Raw genomic sequence first — 19,362 nt, 5'->3', positions numbered from 1 at the left:
ACACCCGAAATCAATACCAAACTCTCTCTGCTGAGCTAAACATATAACCTTGGCATTTACATCGCAATTTCCGTCTTGATGTTCTTCGTAAACGATAAACATAACACAACTTAGCTTAGTAATCGGCCCTTCATGCGCCACTTAAGTCCATTTCAGATCAAATGCGACTCCTGTGTTGTATGGAAGCAAATCCGCCAGCAATCCTTCAGCGATCCGTCATCGTTGCTACAGCCATGAGAGCTTAGACAGTCAGCTGTGTCCATGACGTCGAAGACTAGCCCCCAACGATGACTGGAAGTAAGCGCGGCGCTACATCCGATATGGATAGCTTTTGTATTGGCCATAACGGCACTGTGATGTATGGATAGACCGTGACTCGCGGCACATGTGAGAGTGGAGGGAGTTTCGATATCTATAAACGTACCGTTTCGCAGCGCATGTCACAATGGATTTAGAGCGACCGAGGACGTTAGGACACGCGTAGCGACGGACTCCCGAGGAGTCCTTGTGCAACCTGGATAACAGGTTTATTCTTTCTCAACGTGGTGCTGTTTACGGCGACGGCACGGCGTTCAGATTCAGCTTCTTCCGTCGCCGCCGGCCCATGTGCACCCAAAAATATCTTGAGCCGTCATGTATATACTATATCACCTCTGAGGTGAACAACATGACGGCGGGTAATAAGGATTACGACGTCAGGGAGATATCTAAAAAGGTTCTGGTCAACGGTGACATACCTAAGGTGCAGGTGGTTGAAAAGGACGGTCATTGGTTCACTTTGAACAATCTTCAATTGGAAGTTTGTCAGAGGTTACAACAGGATGGGAGGTGTAAAAAGGTTAAGGCGGATATCATCCCAATTAGTGAAATTCCAGATGAGCTCCTCAAATTGATGGTGCTTCCTAATAAGCCAAAGGATAACTCGTCAGGTAGGTTTTGTGTCTGTAGTTGAAGCGCTCTCTCGTCGTCTCAAGATCATGCGCAAGTATGATGGATGACACAAAGTGCTTCGGCAATAATAATTATTACATCACTATTGCGCCACCTCCGCGACGGTAAAGTTGATAATTTGGTTCTCGTCATCGCACTCACCTTAAGCCTTCAGTAAATCGCTTTTTTATAACTTAATTTGCAAAAAAAACCCGTTTAACATTTAACTGCTCACTGTGTTCGGGGTACTCAGAATTTCATATTTATGTATATTTGATCCTATGTTTCGTGCCAAGCCTATCTTGTAATGCTGTCTCAGTCCAGTTCTGTCTTAAAAAAAGATAAGAAAGTAAGGCAAGGAATCATTTTTTTATGATTTAGGGTATTTTGATTACTGCTGAGGGTTGAATGCTATTATAGTACATGCAGATTATTCATTAATTCATTAATTAAACATGCTCTATCGATATGTATCGAATCCTAGCCTAATGGTGAGTTTACTTTAGTGAGGCAAATAAAAATTCCACGTTTAATAGATCCGATATGGGTACTACTCGTTTCCTGATCTCCCATGAGTAATGTCATCAGATGTCGACGGTAGTAAAATTCATTTGTTCGGCAGGATAATCTCTTGCAACTGGTGCTACACATGCACAAAGAGTTGGATTCTGCTCAATTAAAGAAGTAGTCGCCTACGAAACTTATTTACATAGCGAACTCGCTTTTAGACTGAACCATATCAGCATTATTGTTACTCAACACTGAAGAAACACTTTCACATGCACTATACATGTATAGTCCGAATGCCGCTGTGGCATTTCTTAGTGATATTACATTTGGAGCAATCGCTGACTACTTTCTCCCCAATACAGTGTCTTGTCGTCTCTTGTGATATCCCTAACATATGATTGGGTAGAAAAGTCTCTAACTCATAATGGTCTGGATGGCTTAGAATATAAAACATGACGCAAGTTATATAATCATTATCCCAGTGGTAGTTCCGTTAACATGGTGCTGCTCTTAGTGTTGTTGTGACGACGGCTTTCCTCATGAAAGTGATAATTTTCTTATTACGTGTAAGTAAAAACGACATTTGGCCCGACTTTCTTCGTTGCTACTGCCACTGCCCGGACCTCTGGTCTGAGAGGCATATATCATTCAAGTACATTTCCTTCAGCACTATAGACGGTTTACCCATGAATGGCGCGATTGTTTGGAATAATGTTGTAAGCTGACAGCTACTGTGAGCCGAATCCCGATATGCGGTGTGGGAATACATGGTCTAGGCGACCGTGGACCATTTGCCAGCATCGATCAATGTAGATTACTGTAAGGGTGCGTGGGCCAGAATTTGGTATCGCCGTTAATGATCGTAATGAGCGGCGCACAGTGCGGTTGCCGTTTATTGCATGTCGGCACACGAAGTAAGAATCACAGGGAGATTTCAGACAAAAATCTTACATTGACTTACATTATCTCAGTTTTAAACGTTTTTCAACTCATTTTTATGTAACCCAAGTGAAAACGTGCAAGTTCTGACGAAAGAAGTTCAACCTTTGAGACATACTTGTACTAGTCTAGAAGAGTAGGAACACCAGTTGAGTGGGGTGAGAAATATTTAAATGAAATCGTCTGTTCAATTAAGATGGCCCATTGTAACAATTAGATCGTGCATGTAATTGTATGCTTATCTGACAGATCTGAGCAAAATGATGTCTACCTAATATCGCCAAAGTTCAAAGGCAGACAAATTACATAACAATCGCCGTAATTTGTTTGTTTCGCAATCGAAAATCGTTGGCAAAAAAGAGAAAAGGACGCTTCTTAGTAGAACAATTCCTATAACATGGCGATGAGTATCACATTTCGAAAGATCCTCTCTGAGCCCTCTCTGTCTCGCAGTCGCGCTCGCCAATGTTATGACGGATATACATCTATCGATCGCACCCACTGCGTGAATGAGGTGCCCATTTTAACTGTGACACGGCTCTCAAGGCAGTGCTCGAATTATAATCAACAGACTTCTGCTCAAGCATGGTGGTGCAGTCATCGAGAAAGGTTTTGACAGCAACGAAATATGTTAAGAACTTCCTCCATGCATATCCATGCGTTGTCTCATGTAAGTTATTGCTTATAAAACATGCAAGAAAAAAAATGTATGTTTGACAACAGGAGTATGTTCAGTACAATTTAAAACAATAGATCACTGTAATTGTCCCTTTCCTTCTAAGATGACCACTAAATGAATACTGTTGGAATGACCACTAAATGAATACTCTTTGAATTCACTTGGAAAACACTTTTGTTACTGTTCTCGGTTTAATAATAAAACAGTTAATGATATTTGTAGCTTCATATCCTTTGTGTTTATGAGTCTGTCGCAGGCAGAAAAAACATCGTTTTGTTGCTGTCTGAGACTGGTTCAGGGACCTCAAGTTTAATGACGCAAGTTCACGCTATCATACATCGGCCAACTAGACGGTCCTTGTCTTTCGATTGCTTTTAAAGCATCAATTTGAAGATTCATGCCCATCCGTCCTCGTTTTCCATTCAATTTCAACTGAAGCAGGCGAGATCGAATGAATACCCATAACTCCATCAAATTGCATCCTGAGTCGGACTCAAAAAAACCCCCTACAACTTGGCTCTCGGATGAACTCGCACTAGTTTTTATGGACATGACAGAAATCGATTATTGTGGCCTGTGGAGTATTTCATCATTGGATTCGCCCGAGGATAAAGATTTTCCGGATGCTTTATAACTATCATCCCAAGTATTGGAAGAATTTTTCAATTGGGTAACAGACGTATCCTTCTCCTCAATTGGCGGATTCGACTAATGTAGATATCTTCCAAAACTCAAACCCCACGAGAAATCTTTGTTTTTGCCGATAATGTTACTCTATCGGTTTTGTCTCAGCCTTTGCAACAATATCTGGATAATCTTTAGCTATTGTTTGGTTTCCCTACGAAGAAACAGGCAAAGGGAGCTGTTATTGGCAACATGAGGATACATTCAGTGGTGTCTGGCCTAGCATACACGGGGGTTCTAAAGGCTCAACATGGCATTATCCTAAACTTTGCCACGACAACCATATGTCAGTGAATGTCGTGAAATTTCCTTAAATTATCTTATTCGCATTTTACCCTGTCGCCGTCGAAGTATAATTATCAAGGGTGATTAACACTGAACATTGCACTAAGCCGCTAAAATGCAATCTTCGGGAATAACAGTCTGGCTATGAATATCAACATGAGCATGAGTTCGTACAAAATGACGGTAAGATTTAACAACTTCTGATTATACCCGTATGAAAACATTAAAAAAAAATATCCACCTAAGATTTCAATTTCAATTAGAGTTTCGCAGTCGGCTGCCCTATACTTGAGAAGAAAATCAAGCAAATCCCATGGTGATTATTACTAAGATCTTAAACAAGCGTTGAAGGTCTGGTGGCGCCTTAGCGATAGAGTTCAGTATAATACGCTGACAGTAATGAGCTCCTTCGTCAAGAAGGTGGTATATTAGCACAATCCGGCGAGAATAATTGTCAAACCCGTATCTCATCATACGTGATCGGTGGCAAGGAAAGGTTTCATAAGTGTCCCCAGACGAGAGTGATTGTGCATTCCCGTATTCTCCTTCCTATCGTGTTAGTATCGCATTGCTGGGACAAGAGAGCCAAGATTACCATTAACGTACTGGTAAGAAAACCTGGTTGAGATACATATACCAAATGGAGTAGTCATGTACCACAACACGTTATACACGACACACGCACACACAGAAACCGACGAAAATGACTTATTTATTGCTCCAGTCAAACACCAAAATGACCAGTGACCAGCGTTATTACACCTTGTCTGATAAGACCATGGGTACCAATTGACGTCCAAACGGCCCGTTAGTTGTTTCATACTACATGTACCAAGTATGGATTACACTAGATACTACCGCTAGTAATGACATGATTAATATGATCATACCAGAGTGACGGAATGATATATGTAGCGTGACTGCTGCTCAGGGAAGCCCGACCTGACGGTGCTCAAGGGAATACAGTTGATATTGGTGATGACTTATAGAGATGATACAGATTTGATATGGCTGCAGTAATAATGTACATACTACAGAGCCGGACACGAAAGAGGCTCAATCGTAGCATCAATGCCATTTTGATAGCAGCGCCCAACTGTTTTCGAAATGACATAACACCTTGAAAATTGACATGGCATCGATCCTCTGCCAAACTGCTCGCATTTTGACAGTAGAGACGTGTTCATCAAATGATGACATAAATTTCACAGTCCGAAATAAGCGGCTGTGTCTTGTTACTTAAGAACAAGAATATTGTTGTTTAACTTGAATACCAAACGTATGGAGACTGGCTGAAAGCTTTCCCCTCTTCAATTTCCTATCTATTTCAAGCTTCACTTCAAGTGTGTTTGGCAGCTGGCATATCGAATACATATGAAATATCTTCAATTTAAAAGCTTCCTCGAAAGCACTCTGATATCATTTCAGCCGGATGTGTTTTAGACGACGTATAGAGCCGCGCAAGCGTTACCACCGCCCGCAGCAAAATTGAAAGAAACCGCGAGCGCCGAGGGTAATATCTAACGGCGGAATCGATTTCATGCTCAAGAAGCCAAAGGACAAATCGATAGTTCGGTGATTGACTGAATAAATTGTGGAGGAATCTAGCTAATTTGAACAAATATTGATGTCATTATTTGGTAGGGTAGACCTCACTGACTTGTGTTGACAGCCATTTGAATATATCACTTGCTTGAATGAAATCAATCGGGGTGTACTTTTAAGAACAACGAAGAAGACTGTCCAACAATCATCCGCTATATATGCTCACTTTCTCTTCGCATGACTCAAAGAGATATTTGGTTCAAATTATAATAGGTCAGATGCCGATGGTTAGCAACATTGGTCGATTACTTTATGGTTCATCTTGCCAGGCATGGTCTTAGTATAACAAGAGTGTACGCTGAGATTCCGATCGCGTTGCCTGCTTCTACAAGGCGTGTTCCCAGCAAGCGTTCATTGCTTAGTGAAAGTCAGAAATGTGGCTCTGATACTGTACTCTTTTTTTCACTTTCGTAAGGTCCGTGGTATACTCTACAGGAATAAATTGCCCTTATAATTGACCTTATAAAATGAACGTTAGTCGCTTCACTGGCATTGTGACACCTGATTGCCGATTTTCAAAAACAGAAAAGTTGCTGCTATACAAGTCAACATTTCTCCTACACGTCAGTAGATATGGGGGTGTTAACTCGTCAACACTGAACTGATCACCGCGTGACGTCATCATGATTTGCTTTTTTCGAATCGATATTGACCGAAAAAGAAGTTAATTACGTATAGTAATTTCACAGTGACTGATTGACAGCACTTTATCTTGACATCATATGTCCCCAGCGATGAACAGAACGATAAACCTAACCGAACTTGACAGTCATTCCTTAATATAGATCTCATCATTAACGTTAGAATAATACTTTAGACATAACCAGATCCCAGAGCGCTCGCTTATGTTATTATATGCTAACCACAAATCAATAAGCATACAATATGATATGATTGGTAAGTAACGTGGCTATGTTGATATAATACATTGGTTTTAGGCCTAATCATTGGTGACATTGGTTTCTAGGGACGATAGGGAAGCACGGTGAAAATTATAAATGTAGCCTCGGGAAGCGGGCCTGTCGTCAGTCGATTTATTATATCTACATTATAGTCACCCTGAAAACCGCTTGATACAGCGCCAGCCCGCAACCTTTTCAACATCAAAATATGAAACCGACACGATTTACCATTGGACACCTTCGTGTCAACGGCCATTCAGGAAATGTATGACTCAAGAGAAATAAACCTACCCAGGATATCTGCTACCGTGGTGTACCTTGATCATAGTCATTATTAGACCACCTTTACACACACCTGGAGTTGATTATCTGTGTCCTAGACCATTACATGATGATGTACGGGGCTATCTATCACAGAAATTTTACGTTTGATTCTCCTTGGTGAGACAGGATGTTTTCTTCAGCCTCTCATGTCTGCTTGATTGGCGTATTCCGTGCAGTTGACGACTGCGATGTATTCGCTCCAGCGCAATGTTTAGAATCCAGCACTGTGACGATGTGTACATAAATTGCGTTATGTCATTCTCATGTCTTGAGTAACAAGATTTGTTCCAAAATATATTTGATATCCATGTTGTTTAAAACTGAAAGTATCGAAGTCGAATTTGATTTTTTTAATAAAGGTTGAATTTTCACATGCATCAATTTGGCGATTGATTTCGTATGCCGGTCAGTGAAAAAAGGATTGAAAATGAAAGGCACTCTATTTGCTGGTATTATATTTTTATTGCAACACCGGGCTACTGTGCATGAAACTGGTGTAACGTGTTTGGTTGTTCCAGAAATCAGTGTTTCCATACAATAGACTGCTGGCGCGATCAAGTGACTTTTCAATGGAAGTTTCAGAGAAAAACGTGTCAGTCTTTCAGCACTCCTAAAAGAATACAAACACTCAGAACCTGAAACGGTAAAAAACGTTGCACATAAGGATACAGTAGACAAAAACAGACAAAGCAAGAAGTGTATTTTAGGCCATTTATCCGCGGACGAAACATCAAACTTCCCTTCATCATTTTTCTGCTGAGGTTTAATCAAATTTACTTCCGCAGAAAAACTATCCGCCTCGTTATAGATTGACAAATGAACCCATTAAGGTTTCAAGAAGAGATTTTAGTATCCATTTCTTCCGTATTACGACTACGACTTAAGCAGACTTGTCTTCTTTTTGATGCTGCCTCCGCCTTCGTGGACCACGATTTGATCGGATTATGTTTGTGCCGAGGAAGTTCCGGCGGTAATGGTAAAGACGATATCGTGACATTCACCATTACTTAAAACATGACGATGATGGAAATCTGAATACTTTTATACCATACGGGCAACCACAACTTTTGTCAGACTTAACGAGAAAAAATATGGATGAACCACCGAAAAATACTGACTACTATCAGTGTATTGTGTAGTTAGAGCAGTTTGACAACCGAGGTGGTTGCAGAGATCGAGGAACTTTATTCTACGTCTTCAATGCAGTCACCTTGAATTTGGTAGGTTTATAATTTGCTTGCCACTAAAAATAACTGGCTTTGCGAAATGGTTCCGTGAAGTTCCATAACAGTCCTGTCAACACTGCACTCATGTATCACCCCTGTGGTGCAGAAGTAGTTTGGAGTTGTTCAAATATTGGTTTACTCTCTATAATGATCTTATTAGATGCAGTCCATAACGTGACGTGAATCCCTCGCTCTTTTTCGACACAAATTGGTTACCGCACTTTACACTTCACTTTCCTTCGCAACTGAGAACTGCCACCAACAGCCGCTTCTTTCAAGTAGATATGTTTTAAATGCGTTTGCCTTTGTAACAATCCTTCTTATGCAAACCATCCTTAATTTTTTTCTCTCTCTGCAACCTGTTCACATCGGATGAGTCACCACCTGCACACTTAGTCCATTTCCGATTTTCTCACGGGATGGGCAGCATTCCCCTTAGCAATTCGTGCAATGATATCAGCTTATTCTCGCTCGTTGAAAGAGACGATATACAGCAGAAAGGAAGGATAGCGTTACCCAACGTCTAGGACGACAGGTTGCCATGTTGAGCATATTGAGTAACCGCTACATGCAGGCCCCTAATAGACAATTTATTAGTGATATCATCTACGCATCGGGTGTCGTAGGGACCGTGGATTTCCTAGGTTGGGGGTAGGTGAGAGAAAAACACGCCTGTAGCAAAGGAAACAGGAAAAACTAACATGACAAAAGCGATGTTTGGGATGATGAGCCTGCTGGTTAGGGAATTGGCGATAACGACTAGTACGTGGTCATTGGAAGTGGTGAGTCAGAGAGACAGCAGGAACCTTATGGAACATTGTTAGCTATACAGCCGCGTGATTGCTAGAAGATTTATGATCAAAACAGTTTCTTACTTAATAAAATTGCTCAAGGGACCCAGGTAACCAACGCCGTGTCAGACATTCACAGTTAAGTGCAATTTCATGATACGATTGTTCATTTTGTTAAGAATTTACGGTTAACAGTTTGTAGCTCAATATGAAGCTGTTTTTAAATTGTACTGGTCTGCCTGCTGTCAATTGGATGCTGAATGTACCAACAGGATTCAGCAGCTCACCCAGCATGTCCGCTGTACGCAAATTCCAACACGAAAACCCAATTACCTTAGATACGACCTCCCATTAGCTGGTTTACATGTTGCAGAAATAAAGCTTCTTGTACTGAGAGGATCGCACAATACGTTATTAACGGCTAATCTAGTTGTCCGTTCATTCATTCGGTCTTCATTAGCTTCGCTAGAGAGAATTGATAATTGCTTCGAGGTTTCGAACAATTGCGGCAACTAGCTGATAGTAATGACACGAAGCTTTGTTCCTCAGGCGCGGCCTACATTCTTGTGAGAGAGGAGTAAATTCTTGAAATGCCGCTGCCTGCAACTTAAGTCTGCTGGAATATTTAGAGCCATTGCTTCAAGCTGGAGAATCACACGATATCGAAGTAGTAGCACTAGTTTGTGTTTTTAGTGAGGAATGGACAGTGGAGGGTTGGTTATCGACTGGGCGCATTCTCCCCTTTTTCGTGGTTAGAATAGAACGTATGAATTCTGCGCCGTGCATTGCACTGCATGCAACTGACTAATTAGTCTGCGGGAACAGTCAGCTCCATTGCTTCAAGCTGGAAAATCAATCTTCATTGATATAGCGGTAGCTGCACGGCTGGTTCTCCGATGCGCATTCCTTTTCCGTGGTATGAGGTAGAACCTATGAATCCAGTTGCCCATGCTACTTACGTTATTTCCTCCTTGACTTACTCTAATTAGCTGTCTGGACCATCTTAGAGGTACATAGCTTTAAGCTATAGAAAGCCATTAGATAAGTCTTGGTTTTAAGGCGGGGATTGGTTGATCAAGAAATAGTGAAATCAATGTAGAGTGTCCATATCGTGTTATTCTGTTCGCCTTGGCTGTCCGGTTGCAAGCCGAAACTTGATTTTGATAGAACTTCAAAAATTCAAAGCAACCATCGTATTGATTATATGCAGTAGTAGAGCCTTTCAAAAAATTTGAAGCTGGCGTTTGCTTTAAAACGGAGCATTTGTAATGGCTATCTTCAGCTGATCGAAGAATCGTTCAAGTTTCAGTTGTGCGGAATTATTGGCTTGGGTCAAAGCGTGACCCGAGAGAGCTCTGTTCCACCGCTCGCCTTTCGGAACGGGCGATGGCTTCGATGTTGAAATTATACGTTCCCTAGTTGCCTGACTCTTTATTTGACTCTGGTAGCAGTTAGCATCTAAAAGTTGTTCAGTCCCCGAACCCTGGTATTCCTGTAGGAGTGAATAAATGACATCCTCACATCATATCATATCGTTCATGTTCAACAGGTAACCTGACTAAGAGCATCATATTGATCAATTCTGTATTCGTAAATATTTTATGAGTGTCAATCCTGTTCTGGCTACCAGCATTAAAAATGAATAGACTATGACCAATTATTTGATTAGTATACAATTTAATCCCTTTTATGATAGTGTGGCAACAGCGCAGAATCCATATACTGTAGTATTGTTTAGAAGCGCGCTATATTCGACCTCATGGTTAATAATATAATGCATGGGTGTTGTTGATGAGGAAATATTAGCAGTTGATTGACTCATTATGGATATGCTTTGCTTATTGATTTGAGCCGCCTCTTTGTCCATTTGACTTGGCTGAGGACACCTTTGGGGCTTGCAGGTCAACAGCTTTTTGACCACATCATTATTTATTTAATGGATGTTGTTGATCAGGAAATGGTTGCAATTTGATCCCCCTTACTTGATGCATTATCTATGTACTGACCTTGCCTTTTTTTCTGTGAATCCGATCCAGCCAATGACATATTTGAGGGCTCTTGTCCGATTTATGCCAGAGTTTACACGATGTAATTGCAGCCATCAAAAACGGTTCCGTCGTCGCTGCACTCCTGGTAGCAGGTGGCCACGGCCTGGTGATTTAGATATGTTTCACATTGTGTTGTTTGATGCAGAGGCTTCAATGTGTCATCAGCGGCGTAATGAGCTGCTATTGTGAGCCATTCAAATGTTGCTGTGATCTCTGATTGGGTGAAATACTGAGTCACGTGGCTTCCCCAAACGCAAACATGACACCGATATGTATGTGTACAGCTTCTAATGAATAATTCCACATTGGAATCATTGCTGCGAAAAAGTTTTAGGTTTTACATGAAGTTATATGTATTTTTTCATGGTCATTGAAGTTATCCTGTGTTGATTTTAGTTTGTGATGGACAACATCTCTCTGATATATATCTGATTCTTAAAACCTCTCAATTTCGGTCTTCTACTACATAACTGGGCAACATTCTATCCCCATGGCTTCAGGCTTCTCGAACCACTTTAAAGCCATTCATAGGAGCCATTTGTCTTTTCCAAACTTTTGTCATGTGGCTTTGATAACCGTCGATGAGAAAATGTCGTACCTTCTGCACCTGACATTCCAACAATAACGAAACACATCACTTTGATGTATACACCGTACACATGTATACGTTGTTTGTCTCCATTGAAATCGAAGAAATCTCTGTATAAGAGACGACACACAAAATACGCCAACATGTTACTCTTCTTAATGGGAACGATAAACAATGGTAAGAAGAGAGGCAATACCATCTACTTCGAGATGTTTAAGTCTCCCTTCTAATACCCCGGGCAATCTGATTACGGTCTATTCATTTGTCAACGTTGTGTGAGAGCAGCGCAAAACCTGTTGCTTAGTGTTCCATCGACTTGGGGAAAAGATCAAAAGCAGTGTTATTGGATTTGTGCTGTGACTACAACTTTGGAGCGAAAACTGGCAGACCAAGTAAAAAACGTTTCATATTCATTGCGAATTCTTTCTTTAAAATTCATCATGCACGTTGTATGTCGCTTCCTTGGTTTTTTGTATGTTTTCAAATTCCAGCAGTCATGAAGCAACATGGATGATAACAAAATAATCAGCAGATTTACCTGAGAATTGTTAAGGTACAGCACAGATGTATGGCACTTTAAACACCAACGGAAAAAAACTTGACATATAAAAGTGCTCTGACACGGAGAAACAAACACAATATTCCCCCAAACATTTAAGGAACGATACGCACTGAGAAAAGGCTGCACTCGGAAACTGAGTTGTTATATCACTTAACTCTAAAGAAGTAAATGTAACAGCGGCGCTTGCGGCCGAGATTGTCGTATGTTCGTGGCATTCGATATCCTACTTTCTGGCGAGTTTCATGATCAAGTTAACATCGTATTTTCCCCATGCAGCCGTTATTGATTCTTTATATCCCGCAGAGGAAATCCGACGCCATCCAAGACGCAGTCTCGATATCTTTCATGATCCATCGTTCTACTTAATAATGCAAATATGTCTCGGCCAGAGGAAATTGGGAGTAAATCCGCCATAAACTGCCCCATAAAGGGGGTTTCTACCGGGAATAGGTCGATAGAGTTGTCGTCAATACGTCGGCAGTACATGAGAAATACAAATTAAGCCAGGGGTAAGGCGTAGTGTATATTTTCCAGGCTCTAACATGGTCAGACCATGTGGTGATGATTGAGAAATACCAAATGAAACTCTACTTGAGTTCTCAACACGATAACCTCTAACATTGTCTAAAAAACACCGTGCAACTAAATAGCTGATAGTAAACAAAATCAATTTTTCAAACACAATGCTAAGCCCCACGCTGAAGGGCACGCATTTCTCCGAACTAAGCCATTTTATTTGATGTCTCAGATATCATGGATGCATGAACCACACTTTCATGACAAAACACAACATTTCATTCATTTCAACCAGGATATATCTAGTTGCGGGAGGGCCACCAGTTTCAGTACGATATGACAAGAAATGCTCTTGACTAAGATTGTAACACAAACAATGTATATGACCATCACCCACCAACCACCTCGTGTTTCCTGGATATCAAGCTTTATACGAATTATTTTGTCAATTGGGCTTTGCTACCTGATTTAATGGCTTTAGAGCCTGATATATACATAAACGATTACCTGCGCCCTAGTCCCTGACAATGAGAACTAATGTCATGATCAAAACTTCTCCGCCATCGATTTGATAAAACTGGCAAATTTTCAGAATAAGCCCGGGAGTTTGATATCTGAAATGGCTCTAGTCCCACGGGCACTAGCTTGACCTCACCGCTTTCAGAGCAGAACATTGATAGTCCTGATGAAAGAAGACGTGAATTTCCTGTGGCAATGTGCCCCTGACATGCGTAGATCTAATATAACGTGATATGACAATCAGGGTGATGACCACTAGGGTTCACCCGGGTGAAAATGCAATTTTTGCGACGAATGGATCGTGGGACTTGGGTAGGCTCCTAAGAGCCTTCTGGCAAATCATTTAGCTAATGGGTGTTGATCCGGACATATGAGGCGCTGATTTCATTACGATATGACAAAGTCACCAGCAACACATCTAATAAACCCAACTCCGGTAGTGATTCAATTACAACTGGACCCAGCAGAAGGGTCATTATGCTAGTTATGGTCGTGTGTAACTCATCGCGACCGCAGGCTAGTGGCCAAATTAAGACTTTGACAAGATGGTGGGGCAAGCATCGGAGACATCAGCTCTATTGTCTGGGGAACTTGCTGAAGAATCTCTGACCGACGTCACAATCCAAAGAGATGAACCTTGAAATGCAGTTACGCTACAGAATACCCAGCTAATATTATATTCATATGCCAATGATATTTCCATCTCCCCGCAATTGACCATGTGCGTATGGAATTCAGATCAAATTTGTGAGGTCGACTGGGTAATTTTATTTCTGAATGATGGCAGGATGGAGATAACTAGAGAATGTCACCAATGCCAATACCTTTTCGCGATAGTTATTGTGAACTATCGCTGTTTTTGTCCTAAACTTAAGTTGCAGAGCCTATGGATGAGATGTACTAGTTTGAATATGGAATTAGGAAACGGGAACAGGGAAGTTATATCAATTTTGCCAAATATGGATTGTTTCGAAAGAGCTGGTGTTTGAAAACAATTTAACTAGTGACGTTTGTCTTTTTAAAACATTTTTTCATATCGACGAAAAGGTCAAAGTAAAAGGCAAATCAACACGATCATTATCCTTTCGGAGTCGGCGCGTTTACCCTTTACCCTTTTGTTTGATACACGCATTCCCCAATAATTCTTCTGGCGAAAAATCCTTCTAAAACAAATTTCAATATCCTATGCCAATAAAGTACAAAACAACCATGAAAGATAATTGTATGAGATATTGCATGGGATAACGTAGTCTTAGAATTTTATAAGCCTCATAAGTGCTCTATGATATACTTTATCAAAGCTTTTAGCTAGCGCATCCTCTATCCTTCGTACTGATATAGAGTATGTTTGATTCTCAGTTCAAAGACCAGTAATGGATTGTTAACATCAGCGGAATGGTATGGTCTTTTCGAACGCAAGACCAACAACAACAGACCGGAGGAAAAAAAGCTAACATTACACCGTGTATAAAATGACGCTGAAAGGAGCCAGCGTCTTTTTTCTTGCCTTTTGGATGGCTTAGTATGCTTTTGTCCTTTGATGTTTGTGACCGTAATTGAATTTGTAGGAGAATATACCGCACGGCTTGACAATAACCCTGACCTTCGAACAAAAATGCGATTATCTCCTTCCTTTTATCATCCACTGGTATTCAATTTGCTTTTCTCGTCAATACTTTATCAACTTCCGTCTAGTTTTAACCCATGGTGGATTTCAATTTTAAATTTCCTCATTTGTTCAACGACAAAGGTAGGATCTTTCCAAACCGATGGCCAACTGCCTCGTCCTTAAAAGCTTACATTACATTGCCACTGGCACTGAAAGGGACTTTACTAATTCTTTCCTGTTCTTTCGTGCTTTCGTGATTGCAATTAAAAGAGGCTATTTTGCGAACGTTTCTGATTCACTGGGATGATGATAACCATGATCTTTTATCTAAAAATGTGCAACTGTCCCCTCCCTTTGGTAATCAAGGGTGTTCCATTTGTTTTTCGTATATCAATTTCAGTTTTTTTCTTTGAAACCTAATGGATTTAAATTTGTAAAAGCTTTTGAATTTTGCCTACTTCAAACGTTCAACACCGATAGCCAACTACTTTGCAGTTTTTTTCCGCTCATTAGTAGATGTTTTGTGCAGCAATTGAATTTGTTGAAGTATTAAATAACGCACTGGGTTTGATGACCCAGAGCCTGGAGGGAATGTAATTCTAAATGTAATTCTCTTCTTTTATCAGCAACTGCGTCACCTCAACAATGATGTACGCTACCGAGACCCAGTGATAGTACTGGAAGGACCAATACTTCTTTCCTGCTTTCGAAATCCTTGGGAGTCTTATATATACAGAAAATGTTATGTTGATTTTCTTTACACGCCTCAAGTCATCTGAAATGAAAGCAGCGTGTATCAGGTTATCATGTTAAATCTCATTAAAGATTGTGCAATATGGCTGTTAATGCAGATGTTATTTGATATTGCTGAGGCAAAAAATTGACGTTTTTTCTCATTTCTCTACTAACTGTAACCTTAATGTCTCTATGCTTTTATTGTTCATAAAAAGGGGGTAGACCTGTCATTGCCTGTTGAATCGTCTTTCGCCCCCAGCAACGATTATCTTAGTCAATACGCTGTAACTTATGTGGTCGTTTATCTTGTGTACAACTTTTGCTTGGGTGGTCACGTCATTGTGGTGAGGATATTGCTATGTTGTTCATCCGCACCAATACTTCTCGAGCTCCAATGTGACATTTATCTTTCTCAACGAGAGTCTTGACTACAGACGAGTACATGCACACACGTGGTTATGAGTGTAAACAGCGAAATACATGACATGTTTGTATCCGATAGTTTATTCTCCCAAGAGAAACATGGATACAAAAGTTTCCCGTAACATTTTAAGTATTATCACCAGTAAACGTTTGCACTTATCAAGGGATACAGTAATATATGTGGCAAAGCAAGTAAGTCAGCCGCCCAAACCGCATAAAAACAGAAACAATGCAGATTATCCCTTGACTATGCTTGTTCTTATCCTGTTTCAAAAGATCGGAGATATAATACTACCCTGGCTGATACCTCTGAGTAAGGGGAACTCACAGTACTGAGATGAATATAAGAACAATAGCTCAGACAGAACAGTGTTGTTGTTTCTCAAACCGATTGTTGTGTAAGTATACTAAATACATACTTCTTTCTGATCTATAGACAACCTCCCCACAATGACATTACGTATTGGCAATATTGTGATATTAATCATGCAAGCCAAGTCAGTTCCATGATACTAGTATATTATCTAGGAAATAATGCAATTAACCGCGATCTGATAGGAGAGCGTAAACAATGCCTTATACTGAATAAATGAATAGAAACAAGTGGAAATGGAGTCAATCTCATGGGTACTGGGTGTCTCACAAAAATGTAATTTAGCTATCTCATGGGTACTGGATGTCTCCAAAAAAGGTTATCCAGGTAATGTGTTGAAACAACCTGCTTATGAGTGCACTATCTTATTACTATATTGTAAATAAACTACCAGCTTTCCGGTAATATGTTCATTACAGTATAGTCTGCGTACATCACTGAGGACCAGACTCAATGATGTTTTTTGGCTGTAAAGCACTATATCACCAAGTGATGACATATGGCCATATAATATATTGTGGAATAATGCACTACCTGATACACTATAAAAACATATAACTGTAGTGTTTGAATAAGGAATGTCAGGCTAACTATGATCAGCATCATTTTATAGTGGAGGCCCATGCGGGTTTAAGACAGAAGGCAGCAATGATACATATCACTGACATGTCTGAGACAATCTGCGGATGGTGCGCCAATCGAGGGCTGGGTTTATATTACAAGTGACAGGTTTCTTACTTTAGAAGATAGGAGTCCCGTTTATGTCTTTGAAAAAACATGCGAGGTGGAGCGTCCTTACCAATAATTCACATGTCATATAGATGGGGTTGACGATTGCTATCAACGATGTATATCTAGTTGCTATGCATAGCTATTGTTGGGTTTAATTTCCTGTAATAAAGTTGATGAACTCCGTATTACTTGCTTGAAACTTAGCTGCAGTGAGCTACACGTTTCAACCGTTATTTCTAATAATGAGTGTCATGTTGGAGTGTGACTCGAATTCTGCAGATAAAGTAGGATAAAGTGCCATTAAAAAAGCAGGTATGCACATAAACTGCAACCCAGTCACGGCATCATAATCTTCGACTCTTATTCGCCGATATCTTCGACGCTTGCAGACACAGAATCGTCGCGACTTTATCGCCACTAAACAACACAGTTTCATATTGATTATTATACAGCAATGAGAATATCTTGCCGTGGTCATGCAGGGTACTGTACAATAGCTTCATCCATTAGAGTGTCAACCGGAGAACCTACACTCGTATATTTTGCCTATGTTGCATGATACGGAAAGATAAAACAAGATTTTTACGACCCATATGGCATAGCAGCTGATCAGTCATAGATAGATCACGAAAGCCGGATGCCCTTTAGATATAAAGGCGATTTTTTTTCCAGCATAACGACATCACTGCAGTGCTAATCCGTGCAGTCCTCAGGATTTTTCTGTACCCTCATCTTGCTGAAAGCGCGCCGGAAAAAAGTGTTATGCTGTATTCTGCCAGAATGTTGTGGGAAAATACAAACACTGCTTCATATTCCCGGACGAACATGCTGGTGAGGTAAAGGTTGAAAAATTGCGATCAAGGGGCGCTTTGAATATACCGGTGACTTTTTAGCTTGATGATCAATGATTCCTTGGTCCTGACCTTGCATTTACTGGTTGGTTGTGCCAGTTGTAAAAAGGTCCGACTGCCTTTACGGTTTGCCTCAAGGTTGTGACCATGCATCTGCTGGACTGGTTTGTCTCAACCTGCACTTTATTAAAGGATTTGATGTAAACTTCAAAGGATATGATACAATGATCCGACTGCTTTTACTGCTTGCTTCAAGGTTGTGACCATGCATCGACTGGACTTGTTTTTCACAACCTTCACTTCCAAGGATTTGGAAAAAAAGTCCAGACTGCATTTACCGAATGTAGATACATTTGTACGAAAACTATTAAGCGTTGATAGCATATTGCGTTAGAGATGTAAAGAAGATACATACGAATTGATTTTTATGCTCGCACAGCACATCTTAGATTAGCGTAAACCGTATGATGAGCGATAGATCACGAACACGCATATCAATCACGCTGAGGTTTCGGCATAACAACCTGCCACACGGTCACACCAATCCCATCTCGTATGTCTTCGGCTCTTTTTACCGAGGCGTACTCAGTCTGATGCTTCTGAATTTGACATCGCAGAAGCAGCATTTTATCTCTGTCATATAAATGTTTCGTGCCAAATCCTCCAGCCAATGAATATGTATTTTGTATACGGTTGATATGTCGACTAGCAAGGAGCTAATTCGCGTGCAGAAGTCCTCGTGGACACACCCGTGTATGATTGAAGTCGCGCCTTGATCATGATCAATTATCAATTTCCTTATATTTCAACCAAAGATTGGATATACTATACATGTACGTGATGGGGGTCTGATAAAATGGGTTATCGATTTTTCAGTAGTTTCTACCTCGAGGCTACGTCATAGCCTTTAAGAAAAACGACAGCTTGTCCACAGTCATGTCCAATCTAATTTAAAATTCACAATTACAAAACATTTTTGTTCTTCATTTGCTGATGATGTAAGAAATATTCAACAGTTCTATCTTCGTATTTACAAAAAAGCCTATATCAAAGTTACGGGGAGACTTGTCAAAGTTGTACAATGAAAACTTGACGGAATGCACGGAGATGGTTCATCTTACTGTGTACACTAAATATGCCAATTACTGGCGTCACGTGTTACTTTCTTTCTGAGATGCCTTAATCCCTCGAGAACAAAATTATCGCCAGGTTTTATTCTCTCCTTTAAATTAATGATTGTTTCAAAACAAAATATTATATGATTTGAAAGAGCACGTGATAAATGCTTTTACAGAAAATTTGTGTTGATCTTTACACTAGGCCCTACTGTACAAATCTAATGAAGTAAATGCATTAACGATACGGTCCCATTATTGTTTAAAATATATAACATCCTAGCTCTCTAGCAAATTATTCTGGCTTTCTGTCATAGCATCCCGAATCAACATTGACTAAGGCTGAGGTTAGCGACCTGCAATACGATTGATTACATGTAAACTGTTGGCATATCAAAGTGCAATTGCTGTATTA

The 19,362-nt window shown here is 40.3% G+C and overlaps 1 protein-coding gene across 2 annotated transcripts in view; it reads left to right on the top strand.

The window, feature by feature from the left end:
- Positions 1 to 256: 256 nt before the first annotated feature.
- The window catches only part of LOC135496923 (nucleolar transcription factor 1-like), a 34,829-nt gene continuing 15,723 nt past the window's right edge, over positions 257 to 19,362 (top strand). For both annotated transcript variants that reach the window (XM_064786632.1, XM_064786554.1), the window contains exon 1: positions 257 to 929. In XM_064786632.1, coding sequence (XP_064642702.1) covers positions 605 to 929 — 325 coding nt within the window. In that variant the 5' untranslated portion in view covers positions 257 to 604. The remainder of the gene's footprint in view (positions 930 to 19,362) is intronic.

The sequence above is a fragment of the Lineus longissimus genome, chromosome 1 (genome assembly GCF_910592395.1).
Source record: "Lineus longissimus chromosome 1, tnLinLong1.2, whole genome shotgun sequence".
Taxonomy (NCBI): Eukaryota; Metazoa; Nemertea; class Pilidiophora; order Heteronemertea; family Lineidae; genus Lineus; species Lineus longissimus.
This window is presented reverse-complemented; position numbering and strand designations above follow the sequence as displayed.